The sequence below is a fragment of the Mytilus galloprovincialis genome, chromosome 10 (genome assembly GCF_965363235.1).
Source record: "Mytilus galloprovincialis chromosome 10, xbMytGall1.hap1.1, whole genome shotgun sequence".
Taxonomy (NCBI): domain Eukaryota; kingdom Metazoa; phylum Mollusca; class Bivalvia; order Mytilida; family Mytilidae; genus Mytilus; species Mytilus galloprovincialis.
Window position 1 is genome coordinate 9834081 of NC_134847.1, and position 25194 is coordinate 9859274.

The 25194-nt window shown below is 32.3% G+C and overlaps 1 protein-coding gene and 1 long non-coding RNA gene across 2 annotated transcripts in view; both read left to right on the forward strand.

The window, feature by feature from the left end:
* The window catches only part of LOC143048959 (uncharacterized), a 35586-nt gene extending 35242 nt beyond the window's left edge, over positions 1–344 (forward strand). The window contains exon 5 of the long non-coding RNA XR_012969963.1: positions 309–344. This is a non-coding gene — a long non-coding RNA (uncharacterized LOC143048959). The remainder of the gene's footprint in view (positions 1–308) is intronic.
* A 16661-nt stretch (positions 345–17005) lies between these two features.
* LOC143048960 (large ribosomal subunit protein eL22-like) lies at positions 17006–24935 on the forward strand. The gene is made up of 3 exons (XM_076222798.1): positions 17006–17038; positions 17644–17765; positions 24745–24935. Exons 1-3 carry the CDS (start codon positions 17021–17023, stop codon positions 24890–24892), a joined length of 288 nt encoding a protein of 95 aa, XP_076078913.1. The 5' UTR covers positions 17006–17020; the 3' UTR covers positions 24893–24935.
* Positions 24936–25194: the final 259 nt, after the last annotated feature.

Below are 25194 nucleotides of genomic sequence, written 5' to 3' on the forward strand. Positions count from 1 at the left end.
TCAATAACATTTTTAAAATTGTTTGAAATACTACTCCTAATTGTTGATTTTTTTTCAACCAATGTTGCAGGGTAATACTTTTATTGGTGTTGGCTGTGGAAATATAAATAACGAACGGGCACTTTTTGTAACGGAAAACAAACCGATCGGAAACGCACCCTTTCATTAATCAATAGAAATACCGGGAAAAGACAACTATGTTTATTATCATCAATGATTTTTTAGATTGAGAAGTAAGAAGTATTTAAGTTTTTAATTCGTTGAAACGTATGACATTTATAAAGATCAGATATAATTTTGTTTTACAGCCGTATGGATTGAACTATTTTGCGAAACACTATCAGGTAATTTAGATTACATAATTTTACGTTATCCGTATTTTACAACTTTAAACTGTATATCGAAGGACATACTACAGGATTAACAGCTAGCCAGTTATCCTAGCTAGCATCCATTGGTTGACACGCCAGTAATGTTAAAGCATTCGCAATACAATACAAAAGCTAAGCGAAAGAAATATACCAATGTGATATCTAAACCCGTAAGTCTAGAATAAATGGCAAAAGTTAATCAAATAAAAAAACAACAGTGTACAAAACACAACACAAAAACTGAAGACTGAGCGACACGGTCTTAATTTCTCCCTACGTATATGTTAATAATTTGTGCACCGGTGATTCCCAACTAATGAAGTATTACTATTGTTTAAATTTTAAGAGTTACTCTGTAGTTATTTATATGGTAGTTTATATCATATATTATATTATTGTTTTAAGTACACATTAGAGAAGAAATAACGCACTTTATATCACTTATCAAAGTTATAAGCAGTAACGTTAACGTCAAATATAATGCAAAGTTGTTATGTGTAACCGTTGTGCTACCATTAAAAGGATTTATTCGATAGTGTACACTAATGAGTTTTTTATTGAAAATATTTGTATTCTTAGATTGATTAGCTATTCGCAACTATTTATTAGATAAAGTATTTTGAGTCGAGGACTTCTACTTTTTCTGTCAACGATTGACATTATATTTTTCGTCATGCTTAGAATGGTTATTTCTGGTAAATTTTATGTGAAAACTTAAGCAAAGTAAAGTTTGTTATTCTTTATTGTGTCTACATTGTGCTTTCTAGAAAAAAAGAACAAGAAAGAAAAAAGGTAACTATCTCGTGCATTTAATAAATAATTGTTATAGTGTAGAGGTAAGAAGCAGTGCAGAAGCATTTCTGTGACTTATTTACAATTGTAGAATATAAGATATCGCAATTTGGGCCCAGAAAAAATAACAGAACGATATGTTAGTAACTCCGCCCTTATTTTAAATGTTATAGTCAAACATAACCTTGACATTCGAAATTTGGTTAAATATAAGCATTAATATACAGTATTAAAAACCAATTGTTCAAAGAACAATGAAGGTCTTTCCACAAGTAAAGATCTATTTTATTATCAAAATATTAAAAATCAATCTAAAATGTCAGTTCCTATGACTTTATAATGTATAAATATGAATTTAAAGCAAAGGTCAAAATCTAGAACGTCCTATTAACCTTTGACCTTGACCTCAATTTCAAGGTCACCAACCAAGAACCTCAAATAAAAAGACCCTAGGTCTGTAATTTGTATGGTAAATGAGTTATATCACTTTAGGCATGATTTTAAATATAAGATGGGAGAAAACTCTCATTTATTGTTTACGCACCCTTCCAACCAAAATTTATAAGTTACAACATGTCGCAACTCACAATTTAGTAAAAATAATTTGTCAATATCTTTCACGGTTGTTGAAAATAAGTGAAAATAAGCCAAAATCAAAATTTAGAATATGACCTTGACCTTTGACCTTGACCTTATTTTCATTTTTTTGAACCAAGGAACTTAAATCCAAAGACCCTAGGCCTATATCACTGATGGTTTACCAGTTAGAAACGCATATCACTTATATCAATTGCATAAGGGGAAATAACTCTTATATGGAGTCTCCGGATAACTTCAGTCCAAATGAATATCCTAATCCTGCAGAAGTAACGAGCAATTTGGTAAAATAAATTTGTCGTAATCTTTTATGGTTGCGAAGGAGTAGTGGCCACAAGAAAAACAGTGTTTGGGGAGATAACTCTTACAACGTAAAGCATTTTGTTACGCAGTTGTAAATTTTTAAAGCGTATAAACTATACGACATCATATTCCAAATATCTAAGCAACATCTTTTGAAACATCAATACTAGCAAGAAAAAATATTAGGCGGAAGAAAAAAAAAAATAATAATAATAATTAAAAACCAATTGTTCAAAGAACAATTGAAGGTCTTTCCACAAGTAAAGATCTATTTTATTATCAAAATATTAAAAATGAATCTAAAATGTCAGTTCCTATGACTTTATAATGTATAAATATGAATTTAAAGCAAAGGTCAAAATCTAGAACGTCCTATTAACCTTTGACCTTGACATTAATTTCAAGGTCACCAACCAAGGACCTCAAATAAAAAAACCCTAGGTCTGTAGTATGTATGGTTAATGAGTTATATCACTTTAGGCATGATTTTAAATAAAAGATGGGCGAAAACTCTCATTTATTGTTTACGCACCCTTCCAACCAAAATTTATAAGTTACAACATGTCGAAACTAACAATTTAGTAAAAATAATTTGTCAATATCTTTCACGGTTGTTGAAAATAAGAGAAAATAAGCCAAAATCAAAATTTAGAATATGACCTTGACCTTTGACCTTGACCCTATTTTCATTTTTTTGGACCAAGGAACTTAAATCCAAAGACTCTAGGCCTATATCACTGATGGTTTACCAGTTAGAAACGCATATCACTTATATCAAATGCATAAGGGGAAATAACTCTCATATGGAGTCTCCGGATAGCTTCGGTCCAAATGAATATCCTAATCCTGAAGAAGTAACGAGCAATTTGGTAAAATAAATTTGTCGTAATCTTTTACGGTTGCGAAGGAGTAGTGGCCACAAGAAAAACAGTGTTTGGGGAGATAACTCTTACAATGTAAAGTATTTTGTTATGCAGTTGTAAATTTTTAAAGCGTATAAACTATACGACATCATATTCCAAATATCTAGGCGACATCTTTTGAAACATCAATACTACGCAAGAAAAAATTTAGGCGGAAGAAAAAAAAAAAAATAATAATAATTAAAAACCAATTGTTCAAAGAACAATTGAAGGTCTTTCAACCAATAAGGATCTATTTAGATATGAAAATATTAAAATTCAGTTGAAAATGTCAGTTCCTATGGCTTAATGATGTATAAATATGAATTTTAAGCAAAGGTCAAAATCTAGAACGTCCAATTAACCTATGACCTTGACCTCAATTTCAAGGTCATAGACTAAACATCTCAAATAAAAAGACACTAGTTCCTTAATATGTATGGTTCATGAGTAAAATCACTTTACGCATAATTCTAAATATAAGAGGGGCGAAAATTCCCATTTATTGTTTACGCATCCTCGCAACCAAAATTTATAAGTTACGACATCATGGACATGTCGCAACTAACAATTTAGTAAAAAAAAATTGTCGATATCTTATAAGGTTAATGAAAAAAGGTGAAAATAAGCCAAAATCAAAATTAAGAATTTGACCTTGACCTTTGACCTTGACCTAATTTTCATTTTTTTGGACCAATGATCTTAAATCAAAAGACCCTAGGTCTCTATCACTTATAGTTTACCAGTTAGAAATGCATATCACTGATATCATATATAAAAGGGGGGATAACTCTCATATGGAGTCTCCGGATAGCTTCCGTTGAAATGAAACAGAACATCCTAAGGATATAACGAGCAATTTGGAAAAATAAATTTGTCGGTTTCTTATACGGTTGCGAAGAAGTAGTGGCCACAAGAAAAACAGTGTTTGGGGAGATAACTCTTACAAGGTAAAGGTTTTTGTTACGCGGTGTCAGTTTCAGAAGCGCATTAACTGTTCGATATCATATACCAAATATCTAAGCGACATCTTGTGAAACAAAAAAACAGCGAAGGAAAAAAAAGTTGGCGGAAGAAAAAAAAAAAAAAAAAAATAATAATAATAATAATAATTAAAAACCAATTGTTCAAAGAACAATTGAAGGTCTTTCAACCAATGAGGATCTATTTTGATATGAAAATATTAAGATTCAGTTGAAATTGTCAGTTGCTTTGGCTTTATGATATGAAAATATGAATTTGGAACAAAGGTCAAAATCTAGAACGTCCAATTAACCTATGACCTTGACCCCAATTTCAAGGTCATAAACCAAGGATCCCAAATCAAAAGACCCTAGGTCAGTAGTATGTATGGTTCATGAGTAATATCACTTTACGCATAATTCTAAATATAAGAGGGGCAAAAACTCCCGTTTATTGTCTACGCACCCTTCCAATCAAAAATCTTAAGTTACGACATGTCGCAACTAACAATTTAGTAAAAAGAAATTGTCGAAATCTTATAAAGTTAATGAGAATAAGTGAAAATAAGCCAAAATCAAAATTTAGAATTTGACCTTCACCTTTGACCTTGACCTAATTTTCATTTTTTTGGACCAATGATCTTAAATCAAAAGACCCTAGGTCTCTATCACTTATAGTTTACCAGTTAGAAATGCATATCACTGATATCATATATAAAAGGGGGGATAACTCTCATATGGAGTCTCCGGATAGCTTCGGTTGAAATGAAACAGAACATCCTAAGGATATAACGAGCAATTTGGATAAATAAATTTGTCGGTTCCTTATACGGTCGCGAAGGAGTAGTGGCCACAAGAAAAACAGTGTTCGGGGAGATAACTCTTACAAGGTAAAGTTTTTTGTTACGCGGTGTCAGTTTCAGAAGCGTATTAACTGTTCGATATCATTTACCTGATATATAAGCGATATCTTGTGAAACAAAAAAACAGCGAAGGAAAAAAAAGTTGGCGGAAGAAAAAAAAAAAGATAATAATAATAATAATTAAAAACCAATTGTTCAGAGAACAATTGAAGGTCTTTCAACCAATAAGGCTCTATTTTGAAATAAAAATATTAAAATTCAGTTGAAATTGTCAGTTTCTATGGCTTTATGATGTATATATATGAATTTCGAGCAAAGGTCAATATCTAGAACGTCCAATTAAACTATGACCTTGACCTCAATTTCAAGGTCATAGACTAAACATCTCAGATCAAAAGACACTAGTTCCTTAATATGTATGGTTCATGAGTAATATCACTTTACGCATAAATGTTGATATAAGAGGGGCAAAAACTCCCGTTTATTGTCTACGTACCCTTGCAACCAAAATTTATAAGTTACGACATGTCGCAACTAACAATTTAGTAAAAATAATTTGTCGATATCTTATAAGGTTAATGAAAATAAGTGAAAATAAGCCAAAATCAAAATAAAGAATTTGACCTTGACCTTTGACCTTGACCTAATTTTCATTTTTTTGGACCAAGGATCTTAAATCAAAAGACCCTAGGACTCTATCACTTATGGTTTACCAGTTAGAAATGCATATCACTTATATCATATACAAAAGGGGGGATAACGCTCATATGGAGTCTCAGGATAGCTTTGGTCAAAATAAAACAGAACATCCTGAGGATATAACGAGCAATTTGGAAAAATAAATTTGTCGGTTTCTTTTACGGTTGCGAAGCCTTAGATATAACAAGAAAAACAGTGTTCGGGGAGATAACTCTTACAAGGTAAAGTTTTTTGTTACGCGGTGTCAGTTTCAGAAGCGTATTAACTGTTCGATATCATATACCATATATCTAAGCGACATCTTGGGAAACAAAAAAACAGTGAAGGAAAAAAAAATTGGCGGAAGAAAAAAAAAAATAATAATCAGAACAAAAACAATAGGTCTTTCACCTGAAAGGTTGAAAGACCTAATAATCAGAACAAACCCTATAGGTCTTTCACCTGAAAGGTTGAAAGACCTAATTAAAAACCAATTGTTCAGAGAACAATTGAAGGTCTTTCCACTAGTAAAGATCTATTTTGATATGGAAATATGAAAAATCAGTTTAAAATAATAGTTCCTATGGCTTTATGATGTATTAATATCAATTTAAAGCAAAGGTCAAAATCTAGAACGTCCTATTAACCTATGACCTTGACCTCAATTTCAAGGTCACAAACCAAGGATCTTAAATCAAAAGACCCTAGGTCTTTAATATGTTTGGTTAAAGAGTAATATCACTTTACGAGTAAACCTTAATATAAGATGGGCAAAAACTCCCATTTATTATTTGCGCACCCTTTCAACCAAAATATACAAGTAAAGACATGTCGCAAATAACAATTTATGAAAAATTATTTGTCGATATGTCATATGGTATTTGAAAATCAGTGAAAATAAGCAAAAATCAAAATTTAGAACATGACCTTGACCTTTGACCTTGACCTCATTTTCATTTTTTTGGACCAAGGACCTCAAATCTGAAGACCCTAGGTCTCTATCACTTATGGTTTACCAGTTAGAAATGCATATTACTTATATCATTTACATAAGGGGAAATAACTCTCATATGGAGTCTCTGGAAAGCTTCGGTCCAAATAAATTGCCTAATCCTGAAGATGTAACGAGCAATTTGGTAAAATAAATTTGTCGTAATCTTTTACGGTTGCGAAGGAGTAGTGGCCACAAGAAAAACAGTGTTTGGGGAGATAACTCTTACAACGCAAAGTATTTGGTTACGCAGTTGTCAGTTTTAAAAGCGCATACACTTTACGATATCATATTCCAAATATCTAAGCGACATCTTTTGAAACATCAATACTACGCAAGAAAAAAATTAGGCGGAAGAAAAAAAAAAAAAAAAATAATAATAATAATCAGAACAAATTCAATAGGTCTTTCCACGGAAAGGTGGAAAGACCTAATAATCAGAACAAATTCAATAGGTCTTTCCACGGAAAAGTGGAAAGACCTAATAATTAAAAACCAATTGTTCAGAGAACAATTGAAGGTCTTTCCTCTAGTAAAGATCTATTTTGATATTGAAATATAAAAAATCAGTTTAAAATGTTAGTTCCTATGGCTTTATGATGAAATAATATCAATTTAAAGCAAAGGTCAAAATTTAGAACGTCCTATTAACCTATGTCCTTGACCTCAATTTCAAGGTCACAAACCAAGGATCTTAAATCAAAAGACCGTAGGTCTTTAATATGTTTGGTTAAAGAGTATTATCACTTTACGGGTAAACCTAAATATAAGATGGGCAAAAACTCATCATGTCTGCGCACCCTTTCACCCAAAATATACAAGTAAGGACATGTCGCAACTAAAAATTTATAAAAAAATATTTGTCGATATGTCATATGGTATTTGAGAATCAGTGAAAATAAGCAAAAATCAAAAATTTAGAACATGACCTTGACATTTGACCTTGACCTCATTTTCATTTTTTGGACCAAGGACCTCAAATCTAAAGACCCTAGGTCTCTATCACTTATGGTTTACCAGTTAGAAATGCATAATACTTATATCATTTACATAAGGGGAAATAACTCTCATATGGAGTCTCTGGAAAGCTTCGGTCCAAATGAATTGCCTAATCCTGAAGATGTAACGAGCAATTTGGTAAAATAAATTTGTCGTAATCTTTTACAGTTGCAAAGGAGTAATGGCCACAAGAAAAACAGTGTTTGGGGAGATAACTCTTACAACGTAAAGTATTTTGTTACGCAGTTGTAAATTTTTAAAGCGTATAAACTACACGACATCATATTCCAAATATCTAAGCGACATCTTTTGAAACATCAATACTACGCAAGAAAAAAATTTAGGTGGAAGAAAAAAAAAATAATAATCAGAACAAATTCAATAGGTCTTTCCACGGAAAGGTGGAAAGACCTAATAATTAAAAAGCAATTGTTCAAAGAACAATTGAAGGTCTTTCCACAAGTAAAGATCTATTTTATTATAAAAATATTAAAAATCAATCTAAAATGTCAGTTCCTATGACTTTATAATGTATAAATATGAATTTAAAGCAGAAGTCAAAATCTAGAACGTCCTTTTAACCTTTGACCTTGACCTCAATTTCAAGGTCACCAACCAAGGACCTAAAAAAAGAAGACCCTAGGTCTGTAATATGTATGGTTAATGAGTTATATCACTTTAGGCATGATTTTAAATATAAGTTGGGCGAAACTCTCATTTATTGTTTACGAACTTCCAATTGAAATTTATAAGTTACAACATGTCGAAACTAACAATTTAGTAAAAATAATTTGTCGATATCTTTTAAGGTTTTTGAAAATAAGGAAAAATTAGCCAAAATCAAAATTTAGAATATGACCTTGACCTTCGACCTTGACCTCATTTTCATTTTTTTGGACCAAGGACCTCAAATCTAAAGACCCTTGGTCTCTATCACTTATGGTTTACCATTTAGAAATGCATATCACTTAATTCAAATGAAAATGGGGAATAACTCTCATATGAAATCTCCGTAAAGCTTTAGTCCAAATTAATATCTTAATCCTTAAGATGTAACGAGCAATTTGGTAAAATAAATTTGTCGAAATCTTTTACGGTTGCGAAGGAGTAGTGGCCACAACAAAAACAGTGTTTTGGGAGATAACTCTTACAAGGTTAAGTATTTTGTTACGCGGTTGTCATTTTTTAAAGCGTATAAACTATACGATATCATATTCCAAATATCTAAGCGACATCTTTTGAAACAACAAAACTACGCATGAAAAAAATTTAGGCGGAAGAAGAAAAATAATAATTAAAAACCAATTGTTCAGAGAACAATTGAAGGTCTTTCCACTAGTAAAGATCTATTTTGATATTGAAATATGAAAAATCAGTTTAAAATGTTAGTTCCTATGGCTTTGTGATGTATTAATATGAATTTAAAGCAAAGGTCAAAATATAGAACGTCCTATTAACCTATGACCTTGACCTCAATTTCAAGGTCACAAACCAAAGACCTTAAATCAAAAGACCCTAGGCCTTTAATATGTTTGGTTAATGAGTAATACCACTTTACGCGTAATTGTAAATGTAAGATGGACAAAAACTCCAATTTATTGTTTACACACCATTTCAACCAAAATATACAAGTAAGGACATGTTGCAACTAACAATTTATGAAAAATTATTTGTCGATATGTCATACGATATATGAAAATAGGTGAAAATAAGCCAAAATCAAATTTAGACTATGACCTTGACCTTTGACCTTGACCTCATTTTCATTTTTTGGGACGAAGGACCTTAAATCAAAAGACCCTATGTCTCTATCACTTATGGTTTACAAGTTAGAAATGCAAATCATTTATATCATATGCATAAGGGGAAATAACTCTCATATGGAGTCTCTGGAAAGCTTCAGTCCAAATGAATTGCCTAATCCTTAAGATATTACGAGCGATTTGGTAAAATAAATTTGTCGTAATCTTTTACGGTTGCGAAGGAGTAGTGGCCACAAGAAAAACAGTGTTTGGAGAGATAACTCTTACAACGTAAAGTTTTTTGTTATGTTGTTGTAAATTTTTAAAGCATATAAACTATACGACATCATATTCCAAATATCTAAGCGACATCTTTTGAAACATCAATACTACGCAAGAAAAAAATTAGGCGGAAGAAAAAAAAAAAAAAATAATAATAATTAAAAACCAATTGTTCAGAGAACAATTGAAGGTCTTTCCACAAGTAAACATCTTTTTTATTATCAAAATATTAAAAATCAATCTAAAATGTCAGTTCCTATGACTTTATAATGTATAAATATGAATTTAAAGCAAAGGTCAAAATCTAGAACGTCCTATTAACCTTTGACCTTGACCTCAATTTCAAGGTCACCATCAAAGGACCTCAAATAAAAAGACCCTAGGTCTGTAATATGTATGGTTAATGAGTTATATTACTTTAGACATGATTTTAAATATAAGATGGGCGAAAACTCTCATTTATTGTTTACGCACCATTCCAACCAAAATTTATAAGATACAACATGTCACAACTCACAATTTAGTAAAAATAATTTGTCAATATCTTTCACGGTTGTTGAAAATAAGAGAAAATAAGCCAAAATAAAAATTTAGAATATGACCTTGACCTTTGACCTTGACCTTATTTTCATTTTTTTGGACGAAGGAACTTAAATCCAAAGACCCTAGGCCTATATCACTGATGGTTTACCAGTTAGAAACGCATATCACTTATATCAAATGCATAAGGGGAAATAACTCTCATATGGAGTCTCCGGATAGCTTCGGTCCAAATGAATATCCTAATCCTGAAGAAGTAACGAGCAATTTGGTAAAATAAATTTGTCGTAATCTTTTACGGTTGGGAAGGAGTAATGGCCACAAGAAAAACAGTGTTTGGGGAGATAACTCTTACAACGTAAAGTATTTTGTTACACAGTTGTAAATTTTTAAATCGTATAAACTATACGACATCATATTTCAAATATCTAAGCGACATCTTTTAAAACATCAATACTACGCAAGAAAAAAATTTAGGCGGAAGAAAAAAAAAAAAATAATAATAATCAGAACAAATTCAATAGGTCTTTCCACGGAAAGGTGGAAAGACCTAATAATCAGAACAAATTCAATAGGTCTTTCCACGGAAAAGTGGAAAGACCTAATAATCAGAACAAAACCTATAGGTCTTTCCACGGAAAAGTGGAAAGACCTAATAATCAGAACAAATTCAATAGGTCTTTCCACGGAAAGGTGGAAAGACCTAAAAAATGATTATACAGTTTACATGTATTACTATTGTTTAAATTTTAAGAGTTACTCTGTAGTTATTTATATGGTAGTTTATATCATATATTATATTATTGTTTTAAGTACACATTAGAGAAGAAATAACGCACTTTATACCACTTATCAAAGTTATAAGCAGTAACGTAAACGTCAAATATAATGCAAAGTTGTTATGTGTAACCGTTGTGCTACCATTAAAAGGATTTATTCGATAGTGTACACTAATGAGTTTTTTATTGAAAATATTTGTATTCTTAGATTGATTAGCTATTCGCAACTATTTATTAGATAAAGTATTTTGAGTCGAGGACTTCTACTTTTTCTGTCAACGATTGACATTATATTTTTCGTCATGCTTAGAATGGTTATTTCTGGTAAATTTTATGTGAAAACTTAAGCAAAGTAAAGTTTGTTATTCTTTATTGTGTCTACATTGTGCTTTCTAGAAAGAAGAAAGGTAACTATCTCGTGCATTTAATAAGTAATTGTTATAGTTTAGAGGTAAGAAGCAATGCAGAAGCATTTCTGTGACTTATTTACAATTGTAGAATATACGATATCGCCATTTGGGCCGAGAAAAAATAACAGAACGATATATTAGTAGCTCCGCCCTTATTTTAAATGTTATAGTCAAACATAACCTGGACATTCGAAATTTGGTTAAATATAAGCATTAATATACAGTAATTATGATTATACAGTTTACATGATACATGAATTAGTAAATGACATTTTTGCTAGGAATAAATATATATGTATCCAAAAATTGAACTGATAATTTGAGGGGCATGCATTAAATACCCATTTCGCGACTAATAGCTAATTTTGGATTGTCTCGGATACAAATTGTTCTTATATTTTTTTCAAATTATAATTAGTATATTTTTGTCCTATTTTTCAATACATACAATTGAGAGACACCAATGCGAACGGAAACATCTGTTAATAAACAAATAATGCTTATTGCAAAAACACAAAACCAAACTGTTAAATAATGATGAACAAATTTGATAATGGCATAGACGACCTCTTGGTCCAGAATATTGAAAGTTAACTCGTCGCTTTAATAAACTCTTACCAAAACATATCGGAAAAGTTATGAAAGGTAATAGGCTTAATATTTAATACGCCAGACGCGCGTGTCGTCTACATAAGAAGTCTCCAACTCAAAACATAAACATGTATGAGTAACACGGTTATAATGCAACCCAAACAAGTGTGTATCAATAACATTAAATCCAGAACGAGACAGATAAAATCGCATTTCAAAACTTCAACGTAAGACAACGGCACACAAATTCACCAAGCAAGATTAACTTTATCAATAAAAAAAAATGGCGATGCTGATTTAAATAACAATACACACTTAATTTGAAGGTTATTAACTTTGTATTCATAAATGATTATTTTCTCAATCTAAAGTGCAACATTTTCGTAGATTTGTTGGGGGAAAAACAAATTATATATTTCATTTATCACTTCACCTATCAGACAAGGTTTTTTCCCCACATGTTTCACTGTTTTACATTTTAGATTTTATTGTCCAACATCAATAAAATTAACGGTACCAATTTTCTTGCACCAGATGCGCATTTCGACAATACATGTCTCTTCAGTTATGCTCGTGGCCAAAATATTTGAAATCCAAAGCTTATATAAAAGATGAAGAGCTATAATACAAAAGGTCCAAAAAGTATAGCCAAATCCGTGAAAGGAATCAGAGCTTTGCATGAGGGAGATACATTCCTTAATTTAAAATCATTTCTATCATTTTGTAACAGCAAATTTTAATAACACAAAAAAATCCGTTTTTTCATGCCAGTACCGAAGTACTGGCTACTGGGGTGGTGATACCCTCGGGGACTAATAGTCAATCAAAGGTACTGATTGATCTACGTTTTTTTTTGTTATTATGTCAAGTGTACTTGAATAAAAAATGTATACAAATACTCCAAAATTACTTTTCAGTACAGTGGCTTTTATTGTACTTAATTTTTACTATAAATCCGAAGTACAAATAAGTTTACTTGAATAATGTAGTACTTTTAGTCTACTATTAAATAATGTACCTTTTCAGAAAATAATTTGACAGTACCTTGTAATTTGTTGGGGTCCTTTATAGCTTGCTTTTCGGTGTGAGCCAAATCTCAGTGTTAAAGACCGTACCGTGACCTTTGATGGACTACTTTTATAAATTGTAACTTTCATGAAGAGTTGTTTCATTGGTACCTATACCACATCTTCCTATATCTATATATGTATTTACATATATGCTATATAATATCATATGCTGCCGCAAATTGACAGTGACAAAAAATTACGACACTATGTGAAAGAAATACAGCACAAACAAACGGAAGAAGACTAATAGCAGAGAAACGCACAAACAATTAATGTAATAGTCGACACAAGATGTAAACCGTAGAACCACATCAACGACAGACAGTAAGTTATATAATAATGTCCCAGGAATATATTATCTAACCTGTAATTGGCAAAACCTTTTAAATGTTTGGTCCTCCATGCTCCTCAACTTTTTGCTTCATTTGTTTTTTTTCAACTTTTTTTAATCGCACGTCTATCCTATGTTTTGGACATTAGTACCTATTATGTCTGTTTGTTTTGTTCACACATCGTTGTCAATTTAATGGAATTCATACGACTGTCGTTCAAGTGGTGAGAGGTTTAGCTAGCTGTAAAACAAATTTTAATCCATAAAAGTTTACTTAATAAGATTCTTTTAACACATATGACAGTTGTTATTCATTCTATCATTTGAGGTGTTTCGGTTTTTGAATTTTTCTCGGAGGTTTGTTACTTTACTTTTTTTATATTTGCATGTGAATTGCTTTTTATATAGCTATTTTTCGCTAAAGATAACATGAAATTGACAAACATTACATTCACATCTTTGAAAGACCTAATTCAACCAAACATGAATACTTCTGTATACCCTTTTGTATCAGAGTCAATATTATCAAATTAAATAACAATCTTGGTTGCAAAACATATTGCATTCTACTAATTCAGAACAAGATGACTATAAACTAATGTTAATTCTGCTTCCTTCTCACATATATCACATTCATTATAAGTAATACGTTTCATTGTCATTATGGTCATAAGTTTACAATTAGCAAAAACTACAATGATGTGTTTTTTTGAAATCAAGATGCGTTATATTGGTGGTTTTCTGTAAAACGTGACAGTATTCGACTCTATAGGTGTAAAACCACCAAATCATGGTACGTCAAATCCGGTTGTATACAAAAATAGGTCGAAAAAAGATATATTCCCTTCATATATGACAGTTGTAGGTAATTAATCCTACATTTAATTGCAGTAAAATATTTCTGTTTCATACCCCTGTACATTCCACCCATTATGAAAACGACTATACTCAGCTAGAAAAGGAAATAAGTACATATTCAAACAAAGGACAAATTGCCTTAATAAGAGATTTTAACTCCCGCACTAGCAGTCACCCAGATTTTATAGAAAATGATGACCCAGATCTATTTAATATACATTCTCAAAATATATCACCTCAAAATTATGATGTGGATCAATTTTTAAAAAGAAATAACCAAGATAAAATACTAAATGCACAGGGTAACAATCTTTTAGAATTATGCTTGTCATCAAGACTACGTATACTTAACGGTAGATGCATTGGTGATTCTTTGGGATGTTTTACATGTTTTACGCCCAATGGCTTGAGTACAGTAGATTATGCTATTGTAAGTAAGAGTCTCCTGACCTCAGTAATATACTTTAAAACTAATGAAATCAACTACCTTTCAGATCATGCACAAATTGAAATATTTCTTAAATGTATATAAGTGAAAAAACAGTCTCTGTTTCCAAAAGACAAATGGAAAACAATGAAATCTTATAAGTGGAACGATAACTCCAAAAATATATTAATTCAAACCCTATCTTCTGAAAATTTTATAAATAAAATTATAAATTTTGAATCAAAGAAATATAGTGAAAATCAAAATGGGATAGATCAGGCAGCTAGTGAGCTTGATTTAATTTTATGAAACTTAATAGAAAAAAACTTGAACACTAAGACATGTAAGAGGTATACCAAACTTTAAAAGAAACAAAAAAAAAAAGAAACAAAAATGGTCAGATAATGAAGTATATGAATATAAAAAGTCAATAAATGCAGTTGGAAAAGAATTAAAACAAAATCCTTTTAACTGTTCACTGAAACATAAATATTTTTGTTTACTCAAATCATTTAGAAAGTTAACAAAACAGAAAAAAAATAGAATATAAAAAGAAAATCTTTGATAAACTTTCAGATTCGATGAATAAAAATCCTCAGGGATACTGGAAAATACTAAAATCACTAGAAAACAAAAATATAGATGGAGATGATGATTTAAAAGAAATGTTAAAGGACAGTGAAAGCACAATTAAACATTTCCAAAATCAAGGAAAGTTTTCAAAAATAAATAATGATTTTCAAACCAAAATTGAGCAAAAGCTGAAAAATATTGAAGATACTATTTCTTTTAACCCGGAGACAGATAGGCCTATTACTTGCTCTGAAATTAAATGTATTTTAAAAAACTTAAAAAATGAAAAAGCAAGCGGTCCAGATAGTGTGTTGAACGAGGTAATTAAATTTAGTAGTCCAGTAACTACCAAAGCATATGCCAAACTATTTAATCTTATGTTAAAAACAGGACACTATCCAACTTCATGAAATTCTGCATACATAACTTTAGTACATAAATCTGGTGACAAATGTAATCCAAACAATTACAGAGGAATTTCTTTAATCAACTGTAAAAATAAAAGAAAACTTTATGTCTGTTTTGTAGATCTTAAAAAGGATTTTGATTCCCTTTGGAGAATTGGAATGCTTTATAAATTAGCTAAAATGGGTGTAGGGAAACATATGTTTGAAATAATAAAACAACAGTTTATTCATACTGAAGCATCTATAAAATATAATGATAAACATTCTAGATTCTTTTCCATTGACCGAGGAGTAAAACAAGGGGACAGTATTAGTCCCACACTCTTCAATTTATTTATTAATGATATAGTTGAAAAGTTTGACCATAAAGGTTCAAAACCCTTGAGAATATTAAATTCTGATATAGGAAGTCTTTTGTTTGCCGATGACCTTATACTTTTATCCGAAAGTAAAGAAGGTCTTCAAAATAGCTTAAATAACTTATCAAATTACTGTGAAAAATGGCAGTTATGTCTAAATACAAAAAAAAAACAAAAACAATGATCATTGAACAAAGAAGTACAAAACTGGAACAATACATTGTAAGGTTCAATAATGAAAAAATTGATAACGTTACTGAGTATAAATTTCTGGGCACTCTGATAAAAAATAATGGAAATCTAAATCAGGTTTAACAGATTTAGCAAAAAAAGCTAGGAAAGCTCTGTTTTCATTAAAAACACATGCAGCCTTTTTGGGAAATTTTCCTGTTAATGTATCCTGTAATCTTTTTGATTCTCTTATAAAACCAATTTTAACATATAATGCTGAAATATCATGCATGGATACATATCAATCTTATTATAGAGCAAAAGGCAGATTAAAATCCCAAAACAAAGATATAGATAATTTCCAATATTTGGATAAGACTCCCTTCGAAAAGGTTCATGTTAATTTCTGTAAATATATTTTAGGTACTAAAAAAACATCTGCTAATTTAGGTGTTAAAGCTAAACTTGGTAGACAACCAATAGAAAAATATATAAAAACACAAGCAATTCTTTATTGGGCTAGATTAAATACTGAAAACATGAACCCATTGCTAAAAGAAAGTTATACATTAAGTAAACACCTTGATTCACAAGGAGTTTATACTTGGTCCACTTTTATAAAAGATTCAACACAAGAAATGAATATTGGTATAAAAAAGTAGTGTCCTGTCAAAATATGGAACAAAAAGATAAATTATATACAATGTAATAGTAAATAGAATAGAGAATGGAAAATAAGAATGTGTTGGAAAAGAAAACAACCCAAGGCCACCAATGACAATTGGTCTTCAATGCAGTGATAAGACGCATTGTTTTACATGTCTATTAATTTATACTACTCATGAAATGGTTCCAAGTTGATATTTGATCAAATACATTATATTGTTTTCTCATTCCTACATATCCTGTTTTAGGTCCAGAAAGAAATATCAAAGTCCAGTGCTAGCAAAAGAGGTAAAGGCAAGAAGAAGAGTGTTTTGAAGTACACTATTGACTGTACCCACCCAGCTGAGGATGGAATTATGGATGTTGTCAGCTTTGTAAGATAGTAAACAAGTTTTATAACCAAAAATCTTGACCCATTCAAAACATCGTTTTATTTTATTCTTTAAAGCATGGTGTAAGTAACACTTTTCAGTCTAGTTTTGGCTTTGGCAGCATGTCTGGGTATTAATTAAAATAATGTTTGAAGACCAGTTAACTAACAATTTCAATTGATGAAGGGTGAAGTGAAGTGGTGACTGTCAATTCAATAAAAATCACATTGAAAGTGCTAATTGTATACCTGTAAATTTGATTTGATTTATCATGTACATTAAGGGATCTAGTTAAAAATCCAGCTTGATGTTGGTGATTACTTTAATTTTGAGACATACATTTGAATATATATACGTAGGTATTAATGTGAAAAATTGTTTATTAGCTGAATGTTGCCTTTTCAAATGATCAACCTATTTCGAAGTGATTTAACACAACCATAATTGATCTTTAACTGCCTCACAGTATGTGTACTAGTCAAATTATTTATTGTACTAATGTTAAACATGCGACTAGGGTTTTCTCCCCTAGTCTAGGTTAGGGTTGCCTCCACTAAGCCTGGGTTAGGATTATCTTCCCTAATCCAAATTTGTGATTTGTGATGCAGGAGAAATTCTTACAAGAGAGAATCAAAGTAAACGGCAAGATCAGCAACATGGGAACAAATGTCGTCCTGGAGAGGAACAAGAACAAAGTCAACCTCACCTCTGACATCGCCTTTTCAAAAAGGTAAGTTACCTGTACCATGGACGTGATTTCAGGTCTCAAAAAGGTTAGGTACCTGTACCATGGATGTGATTTCAGGTCTGCATTTAAAGGGGTTCAGACATCACATTCTCAAAAAGTTAAGTTACCTGTACCATGGACCTGGTGATTTCACATCTTTGCATTTAAAGGGGTTCAGCTGTGTCGGTCTTCAGACATCCCATTCTTAAAAAGGTAAGTTACCTGTACCATGGACGTGATTTCAGGTCTCAAAAAGGTTAGTTACCTGTACCATGGATGTGATTTCAGGTCTGCATTTAAAGGGGTTCAGACATCACATTCTCAAAAAGTTAAGTTACCTGTACCATGGACCAGGTGATTTCACTTCTTTGCATTTAAAGGGGTTCAGCTGTGTCGGTCCTCAGACATCCCATTCTCAAAAAGGTAAGTTACCTGTACCATGGACGTGATTTCAGGTCTCAAAAAGGTTAGTTACCTGTACCATGGATGTGATTTCAGGTCTGCATTTAAAGGGGTTCAGACATCACATTCTCAAAAAGTTAAGTTACCTGTACCATGGACATGGTGATTTCACTTCTTTGCATTTAAAGGGGTTCAGCTGTGTCGGTCCTCAGACATCCCATTCTCAAAAAGGTAAGTTACCTGTACCATGGACGTGATTTCAGGTCTCAAAAAGGTTAGTTACCTGTACCATGGATGTGATTTCAGGTCTGCATTTAAAGGGGTTCAGACATCACATTCTCAAAAAGTTAAGTTACCTGTACCATGGACCAGGTGATTTCACTTCTTTGCATTTAAAGGGGTTCAGCTGTGTCGGTCCTCAGACATCCCATTCTCAAAAAGTGTAGTTACCTGTACTGTGGACCAGGTGATTTCCTGTCTTTGCATTTAAAGGGGTTCAGCTGTGTCGGGTCTCAGACACCTACCATGGACTTAATTTTAGTTTGCTTTTCTGTTCTTGGATCTTTGACAAGTCGTATAAACTTGTGAATATTTAAAGGATAAAGTTATTCATGGGTGAAGAAATGCACTACAGATGCAATTGAGTGGAAAATAAGTCAGAGCCAGAGATCATGGATGTAAAACTTTTAAGATGAGGCCAGATACTTTTGAAGTTGTGGTTAATGACTGTTGTTTTTTTGACGTGACGGTAGTTTATTTCTGAAAGCTAAGGGTTTAAAGGGAAAAAAATCATTATTTTGTTAATAAATATGCTTTATTTATCATAATTGTGATGTCTTTCTATGATGAAAAGTTGGAATTACCGTTTGATGTTAAAAACTATGAAACCATCATCGCGGCTTTTTATTTTCTGACTGAAGGACAAAATTATGCAACAAAGCTAAGGTGATTGCATTAATTGTATGAAAGTGAAATACATTCATATTTTTACAAAGCGAACTTAGTGCATGTGCAAGCCATTTTTCTTGTGAATATAAATAATACTTGTGGTAAGCAAGAATTTTGCAGTCAACGACTTATGATTCTTTTTGGGGAAAACATAATTTCTGGCAGACCTGTCCATCAAATGGTAATTTTGTATTCTTATCAGAGGAGGGGAAAGCTGATTTAGATAATTCATTTAACAGTACAAAAAATCAGTTGTAAAGTACTTGTAATATTGAGATTTTGAACAATTCTTGTAAATGATTTTTGTCTGTAAGTCCTTTTGCCATTGCAATACTATGGATTTTGCAATGCTTATGAATGTATAATACATGGAGACTTTGTAAATTAAATGTTTCCGTAAACAGTTATCCTTAAGGTCCCCTCTTTTATGACGTTGTAATTCCACTGTTGAACCACAACATATGCTTGGCCAGATCTTTTGAAAACTCAATCGATGGACTGGCATAAGCTTTCTTGTAACAGTAAGACATCAGTTCATGGAAGTTGATATGAGTGAATTTTTAAAATAGTATATGCTAGTGATTGTTGTTGATTCGCTAGAATATCTCTAGAACCTGTAATCCTGTTACGAAGGGAATCTCTGGAATATCTCTTGAACCTGTAATCCTGTTAAGAAGGGAATCTCTAGAATATCTCTAGAACCTGGAATCCTGTTACAAAGGGAATCTCTAGAATACCTCTAGAACCTGTAATCCTGTTACGCAGGGAATCACTAGAATATCTCTAGAACCTGTAATCCTGTTACGAAGGGAATCTCTAGAATATCTCTAGAACCTGGAATCCTGTTACAAAGGGAATCTCTAGAATATCTCTTGAACCTGTAATCCTGTTACGAAGGGAATCTCTAAAATATCTCTAGAACCTGTAATCCTGTTACGAAGGGAATCTCTAGAATATCTCTAGAACCTGTAATCCTGTTACAAAGGGAATTTCTAGAATATCTCTAGAACCTGTAATCCTGTTACAAAGGGAATCTCTAGAATATCTCTTGAACCTGTAATCCTGTTACAAAGGGAATCTCTAGAATATCTCTAGAACCTGTAATCCTGTTACAAAGGGAATTTCTAGAATATCTCTAGAACCTGTAATCCTGTTACAAAGGGAATCTCTAGAATATCTCTTGAACCTGTAATCCTGTTACAAAGGGAATCTCTAGAATATCTCTAGAACCTGTAATCCTGTTACAAAGGGAATCTCTAGAATATCTCTAGAACCTGTAATCCTGTTACAAAGGGAATCTCTAGAATATCTCTAGAACCTGTAATCCTGTTACAAAGGGAATTTTTAGAATATCTCTTGAACCTGTAATCCTGTTACGAAGGGAATCTCTAGAATATCTCTTGAACCTGTAATCCTGTTACAAAGGGAATCTCTAGAATATCTCTAGAACCTGTAATCCTGTTACGAAGGGAATCTCTAGAATATCTCTAGAACCTGTAATCCTGTAACAAAGGGAATCTCTAGAATATCTCTAGAACCTGTAATCCTGTTACAAAGGGAATCTCTAAAATATCTCTAGAACCTGTAATCCTGTTACAAAGGGAATTTCTAAAATATCTCTAGAACCTGTAATCCAGTTACAAAGGGAATCGCTAAAATATCTCTTGAACCTGTAATCCTGTTACAAAGGGAATCTCTAGAATATCTCTAGAACCTGTAATCCTGTTACGAAGGGAATCTCTAGAATATCTCTAGAACCTGTAATCCTGTTACGAAGGGAATCTCTAGAATATCTCTAGAACCTGTAATCCTGTTACGAAGGGAATCTCTAGAATATCTCTAGAACCTGTAATCCTGTTACGAAGGGAATCTCTAGAATATCTCTAGAGCCTGTAATCCTGTTACAAAAGCAATCTCTAAAATATCTCTAGAACCTGTAATCCTGTTACAAAGGGAATCTCTAGAATATCTCTAGAACCTGTAATCCTGTTACAAAGGGAATTTCTAGAATATCTCTAGAACCTGTAATCCTGTTACGAAGGGAATCTCTAGAATATCTCTGAACCTGTAATCCTGTTACAAAGGGAATCTCTAAAATATCTCTAGAACCTGTAATCCTGTTACAAAGGGAATCTCTAAAATATCTCTAGAACCTGTAATCCTGTTACAAAGGGAATCTCTAGAATATCTCTAGAACTTGTAATCCTGTTACAAAGGGAATTTCTAGAATATCTCTAGAACCTGGAATCCTGTTACAAAGGGAATCTCTAGAATACCTCTAGAACCTGTAATCCTGTTACGCAGGGAATCACTAGAATATCTCTAGAACCTGTAATCCTGTTACGAAGGGAATCTCTAGAATATCTCTAGAACCTGGAATCCTGTTACAAAGGGAATCTCTAGAATATCTCTTGAACCTGTAATCCTGTTACGAAGGGAATCTCTAAAATATCTCTAGAACCTGTAATCCTGTTACGAAGGGAATCTCTAGAATATCTCTAGAACCTGTAATCCTGTTACAAAGGGAATTTCTAGAATATCTCTAGAACCTGTAATCCTGTTACAAAGGGAATCTCTAGAATATCTCTTGAACCTGTAATCCTGTTACAAAGGGAATCTCTAGAATATCTCTAGAACCTGTAATCCTGTTACAAAGGGAATTTCTAGAATATCTCTAGAACCTGTAATCCTGTTACAAAGGGAATCTCTAGAATATCTCTTGAACCTGTAATCCTGTTACAAAGGGAATCTCTAGAATATCTCTAGAACCTGTAATCCTGTTACAAAGGGAATCTCTAGAATATCTCTAGAACCTGTAATCCTGTTACAAAGGGAATCTCTAGAATATCTCTAGAACCTGTAATCCTGTTACAAAGGGAATTTTTAGAATATCTCTTGAACCTGTAATCCTGTTACGAAGGGAATCTCTAGAATATCTCTTGAACCTGTAATCCTGTTACAAAGGGAATCTCTAGAATATCTCTAGAACCTGTAATCCTGTTACGAAGGGAATCTCTAGAATATCTCTAGAACCTGTAATCCTGTAACAAAGGGAATCTCTAGAATATCTCTAGAACCTGTAATCCTGTTACAAAGGGAATCTCTAAAATATCTCTAGAACCTGTAATCCTGTTACAAAGGGAATTTCTAAAATATCTCTAGAACCTGTAATCCAGTTACAAAGGGAATCGCTAAAATATCTCTTGAACCTGTAATCCTGTTACAAAGGGAATCTCTAGAATATCTCTAGAACCTGTAATCCTGTTACAAAGGGAATCTCTAGAATATCTCTAGAACCTGTAATCCTGTTACGAAGGGAATCTCTAGAATATCTCTAGAACCTGTAATCCTGTTACGAAGGGAATCTCTAGAATATCTCTAGAACCTGTAATCCTGTTACGAAGGGAATCTCTAGAATATCTCTAGAGCCTGTAATCCTGTTACAAAAGCAATCTCTAAAATATCTCTAGAACCTGTAATCCTGTTACAAAGGGAATCTCTAGAATATCTCTAGAACCTGTAATCCTGTTACAAAGGGAATTTCTAGAATATCTCTAGAACCTGTAATCCTGTTACGAAGGGAATCTCTAGAATATCTCTGAACCTGTAATCCTGTTACAAAGGGAATCTCTAAAATATCTCTAGAACCTGTAATCCTGTTACAAAGGGAATCTCTAAAATATCTCTAGAACCTGTAATCCTGTTACAAAGGGAATCTCTAGAATATCTCTAGAACTTGTAATCCTGTTACAAAGGGAATTTCTAGAATATCTCTAGAACCTGTAATCCTGTTACGAAGGGAATCTCTAGAATATCTCTAGAACCTGTAATCCTGTTACGAAGGGAATCTCTAGAATATCTCTAGAACCTGTAATCCTGTTACAAAGGGAATCTCTAAAATATCTCTAGAACCTGTAATCCTGTTACAAAGGGAATCTCTAGAATATCTCTAGAACCTGTAATCCTGTTACGAAGGGAATCTCTAGAATATCTCTAGAACCTGTAATCCTGTTACGAAGGGAATCTCTAGAATATCTCTAGAACCTGTAATCCTGTTACGAAGGGAATCTCTAGAATATCTCTAGAACCTGTAATCCTGTTACGAAGGGAATCTCTAGAATATCTCTAGAACCTGTAATCCAGTTACGAAGGGAATCTCTAGAATATCTCTAGAACCTGTAATCCTGTTACGAAGGGAATCTCTAGAATATCTCTAGAACCTGTAATCCTGTTACAAAGGGAATCTCTAGAATATCTCTAGAACCTGTAATCCTGTTACAAAGGGAATCTCTAAAATATCTCTAGAACCTGTAATCCTGTTACAAAGGGAATCTCTAGAATATCTCTAGAACCTGTAATCCTGTTACGAAGGGAATATCTAGAATATCTCTAGAACCTGTAATCCAGTTACAAAGGGAATCTCTAGAATATCTCTAGTCTATAGAATATCTCTTGAACCTGTAATCATGTTACAAAGGGAATCTCCTATCACTAAAGTGTTTAAGACACTGTTGCATGATCAGTTCTGTTAAACTAATGATGTGGTACATACAATATTAAAGTTGTCCTTTTATGATGAAAAGTTGGAATTACCGTGTGATATTAACATGAAACAAAACAACGCGGCTTTTATTTCTGAATGAAGGACAACATTGATATAATCTTAAATGTGTGTTGCACTATGTGGAGTGAAACATAAAAAAAAATCATGAATGACCTTTGAATTTCCAAAGCCCAATTTACTGTGGTTATAAACAGATCTTGAATATTGTAAAGAAACTAGAAGCATGTGATTGTGGGTGATTCACTTGTATTTAACTAGAAGCATGTGATTGTGGGTGATTCACTTGTATTTAACTAGAAGCATGTGATTGTGAGTGATTCACTTGTATTTAACTAGAAACATGTGATTGTGGGTGATTCACTTGTATTTAACTAGAAGCATGTGATTGTGGGTGATTCACTTGTATTTAACTAGAAGCATGTGATTGTGGGTGATTCACTTGTATTTAACTAGAAGCATGTGATTGTGGGTGATTCACTTGTGTTTAACTAGAAGCATGTGATTGTGGGTGATTCACTTGTATTTAACTAGAAGCATGTGATTGTGGGTGATTCATAGAAAATTGTCTGGAAGTAAATTAGTAACATGTATATATAAAGGTCTTGAATCACTTGACATCAATGCTGAAATGTTTGAAGTAACTTTCCCTTGATTACCATAACACATATTTGTATATGCTGCATATAATGATTAAGTTGTCCTTTGATGATGAAAAGTTGGAATTACCGTTTGATATAAACGTGAAACAAACATCGCGGCTTTTTATTTCTGATCGAAGGACAACACTGATCAATGCATTAACTAAAGAGAAAAAATTTTAACATGTTGTAAAATTTCTCTAATTGTATTTTAATAGGAGGATATATTGCTGTCTTGATATGCATGTAATATTTGCAATGTGACTGCATTCTTAAAGCATCTTGCTTATAAAAGTAAACATCTTAACAACTTGAACAAACATGACATGATTAAAAACAGTGACGGGGAAATGTTTGCAATTAGTCATTGCCTCATTGGTACATTTGTACATGTTCCATTATCAATGTAACATGAATTTTATCTTTTCAGATATCTGAAATACTTGACAAAGAAGTACTTGAAGAAGAACAATCTTAGAGATTGGTTGAGAGTTGTTGCCAGTAGCAAGGATTCTTATGAACTCAGATACTTCCAGATCAATAACGAGGATGAGGAGGAAGAAGATGGCGACGAGTAACCATAGCAACTGTTATATTATGTAATAAAGTCGTTGGCCAAAATATTTGTGTTGCATATATTTTTGGAAAAGTCTTTGAATATAAATAAGATGTTGTATGAGTGCCTGAATATAAATAAGATGTATGAGTGCCATTGAGACAACTCCCCATCCAAGTCACTATGTATAGTAAATCATAACTGGTGAAAGTACATGTTTAATACTCGAAGCCTGGCACGCTCTGACAGCAAGCTTTAAAAGCCACAAATATCTAGGGTAAAATAATTCAAACAGGAAAAACAATAGAATGCATGTATATGTTG

Coding starts and splice junctions, on each gene's coding strand:
- LOC143048960 (XM_076222798.1), top strand. Junction 17,766..24,744: donor GACATCGCCTTTTCAAAAAG/GTAAGTTACCTG, acceptor TTATCTTTTCAG/ATATCTGAAATACTTGACAA.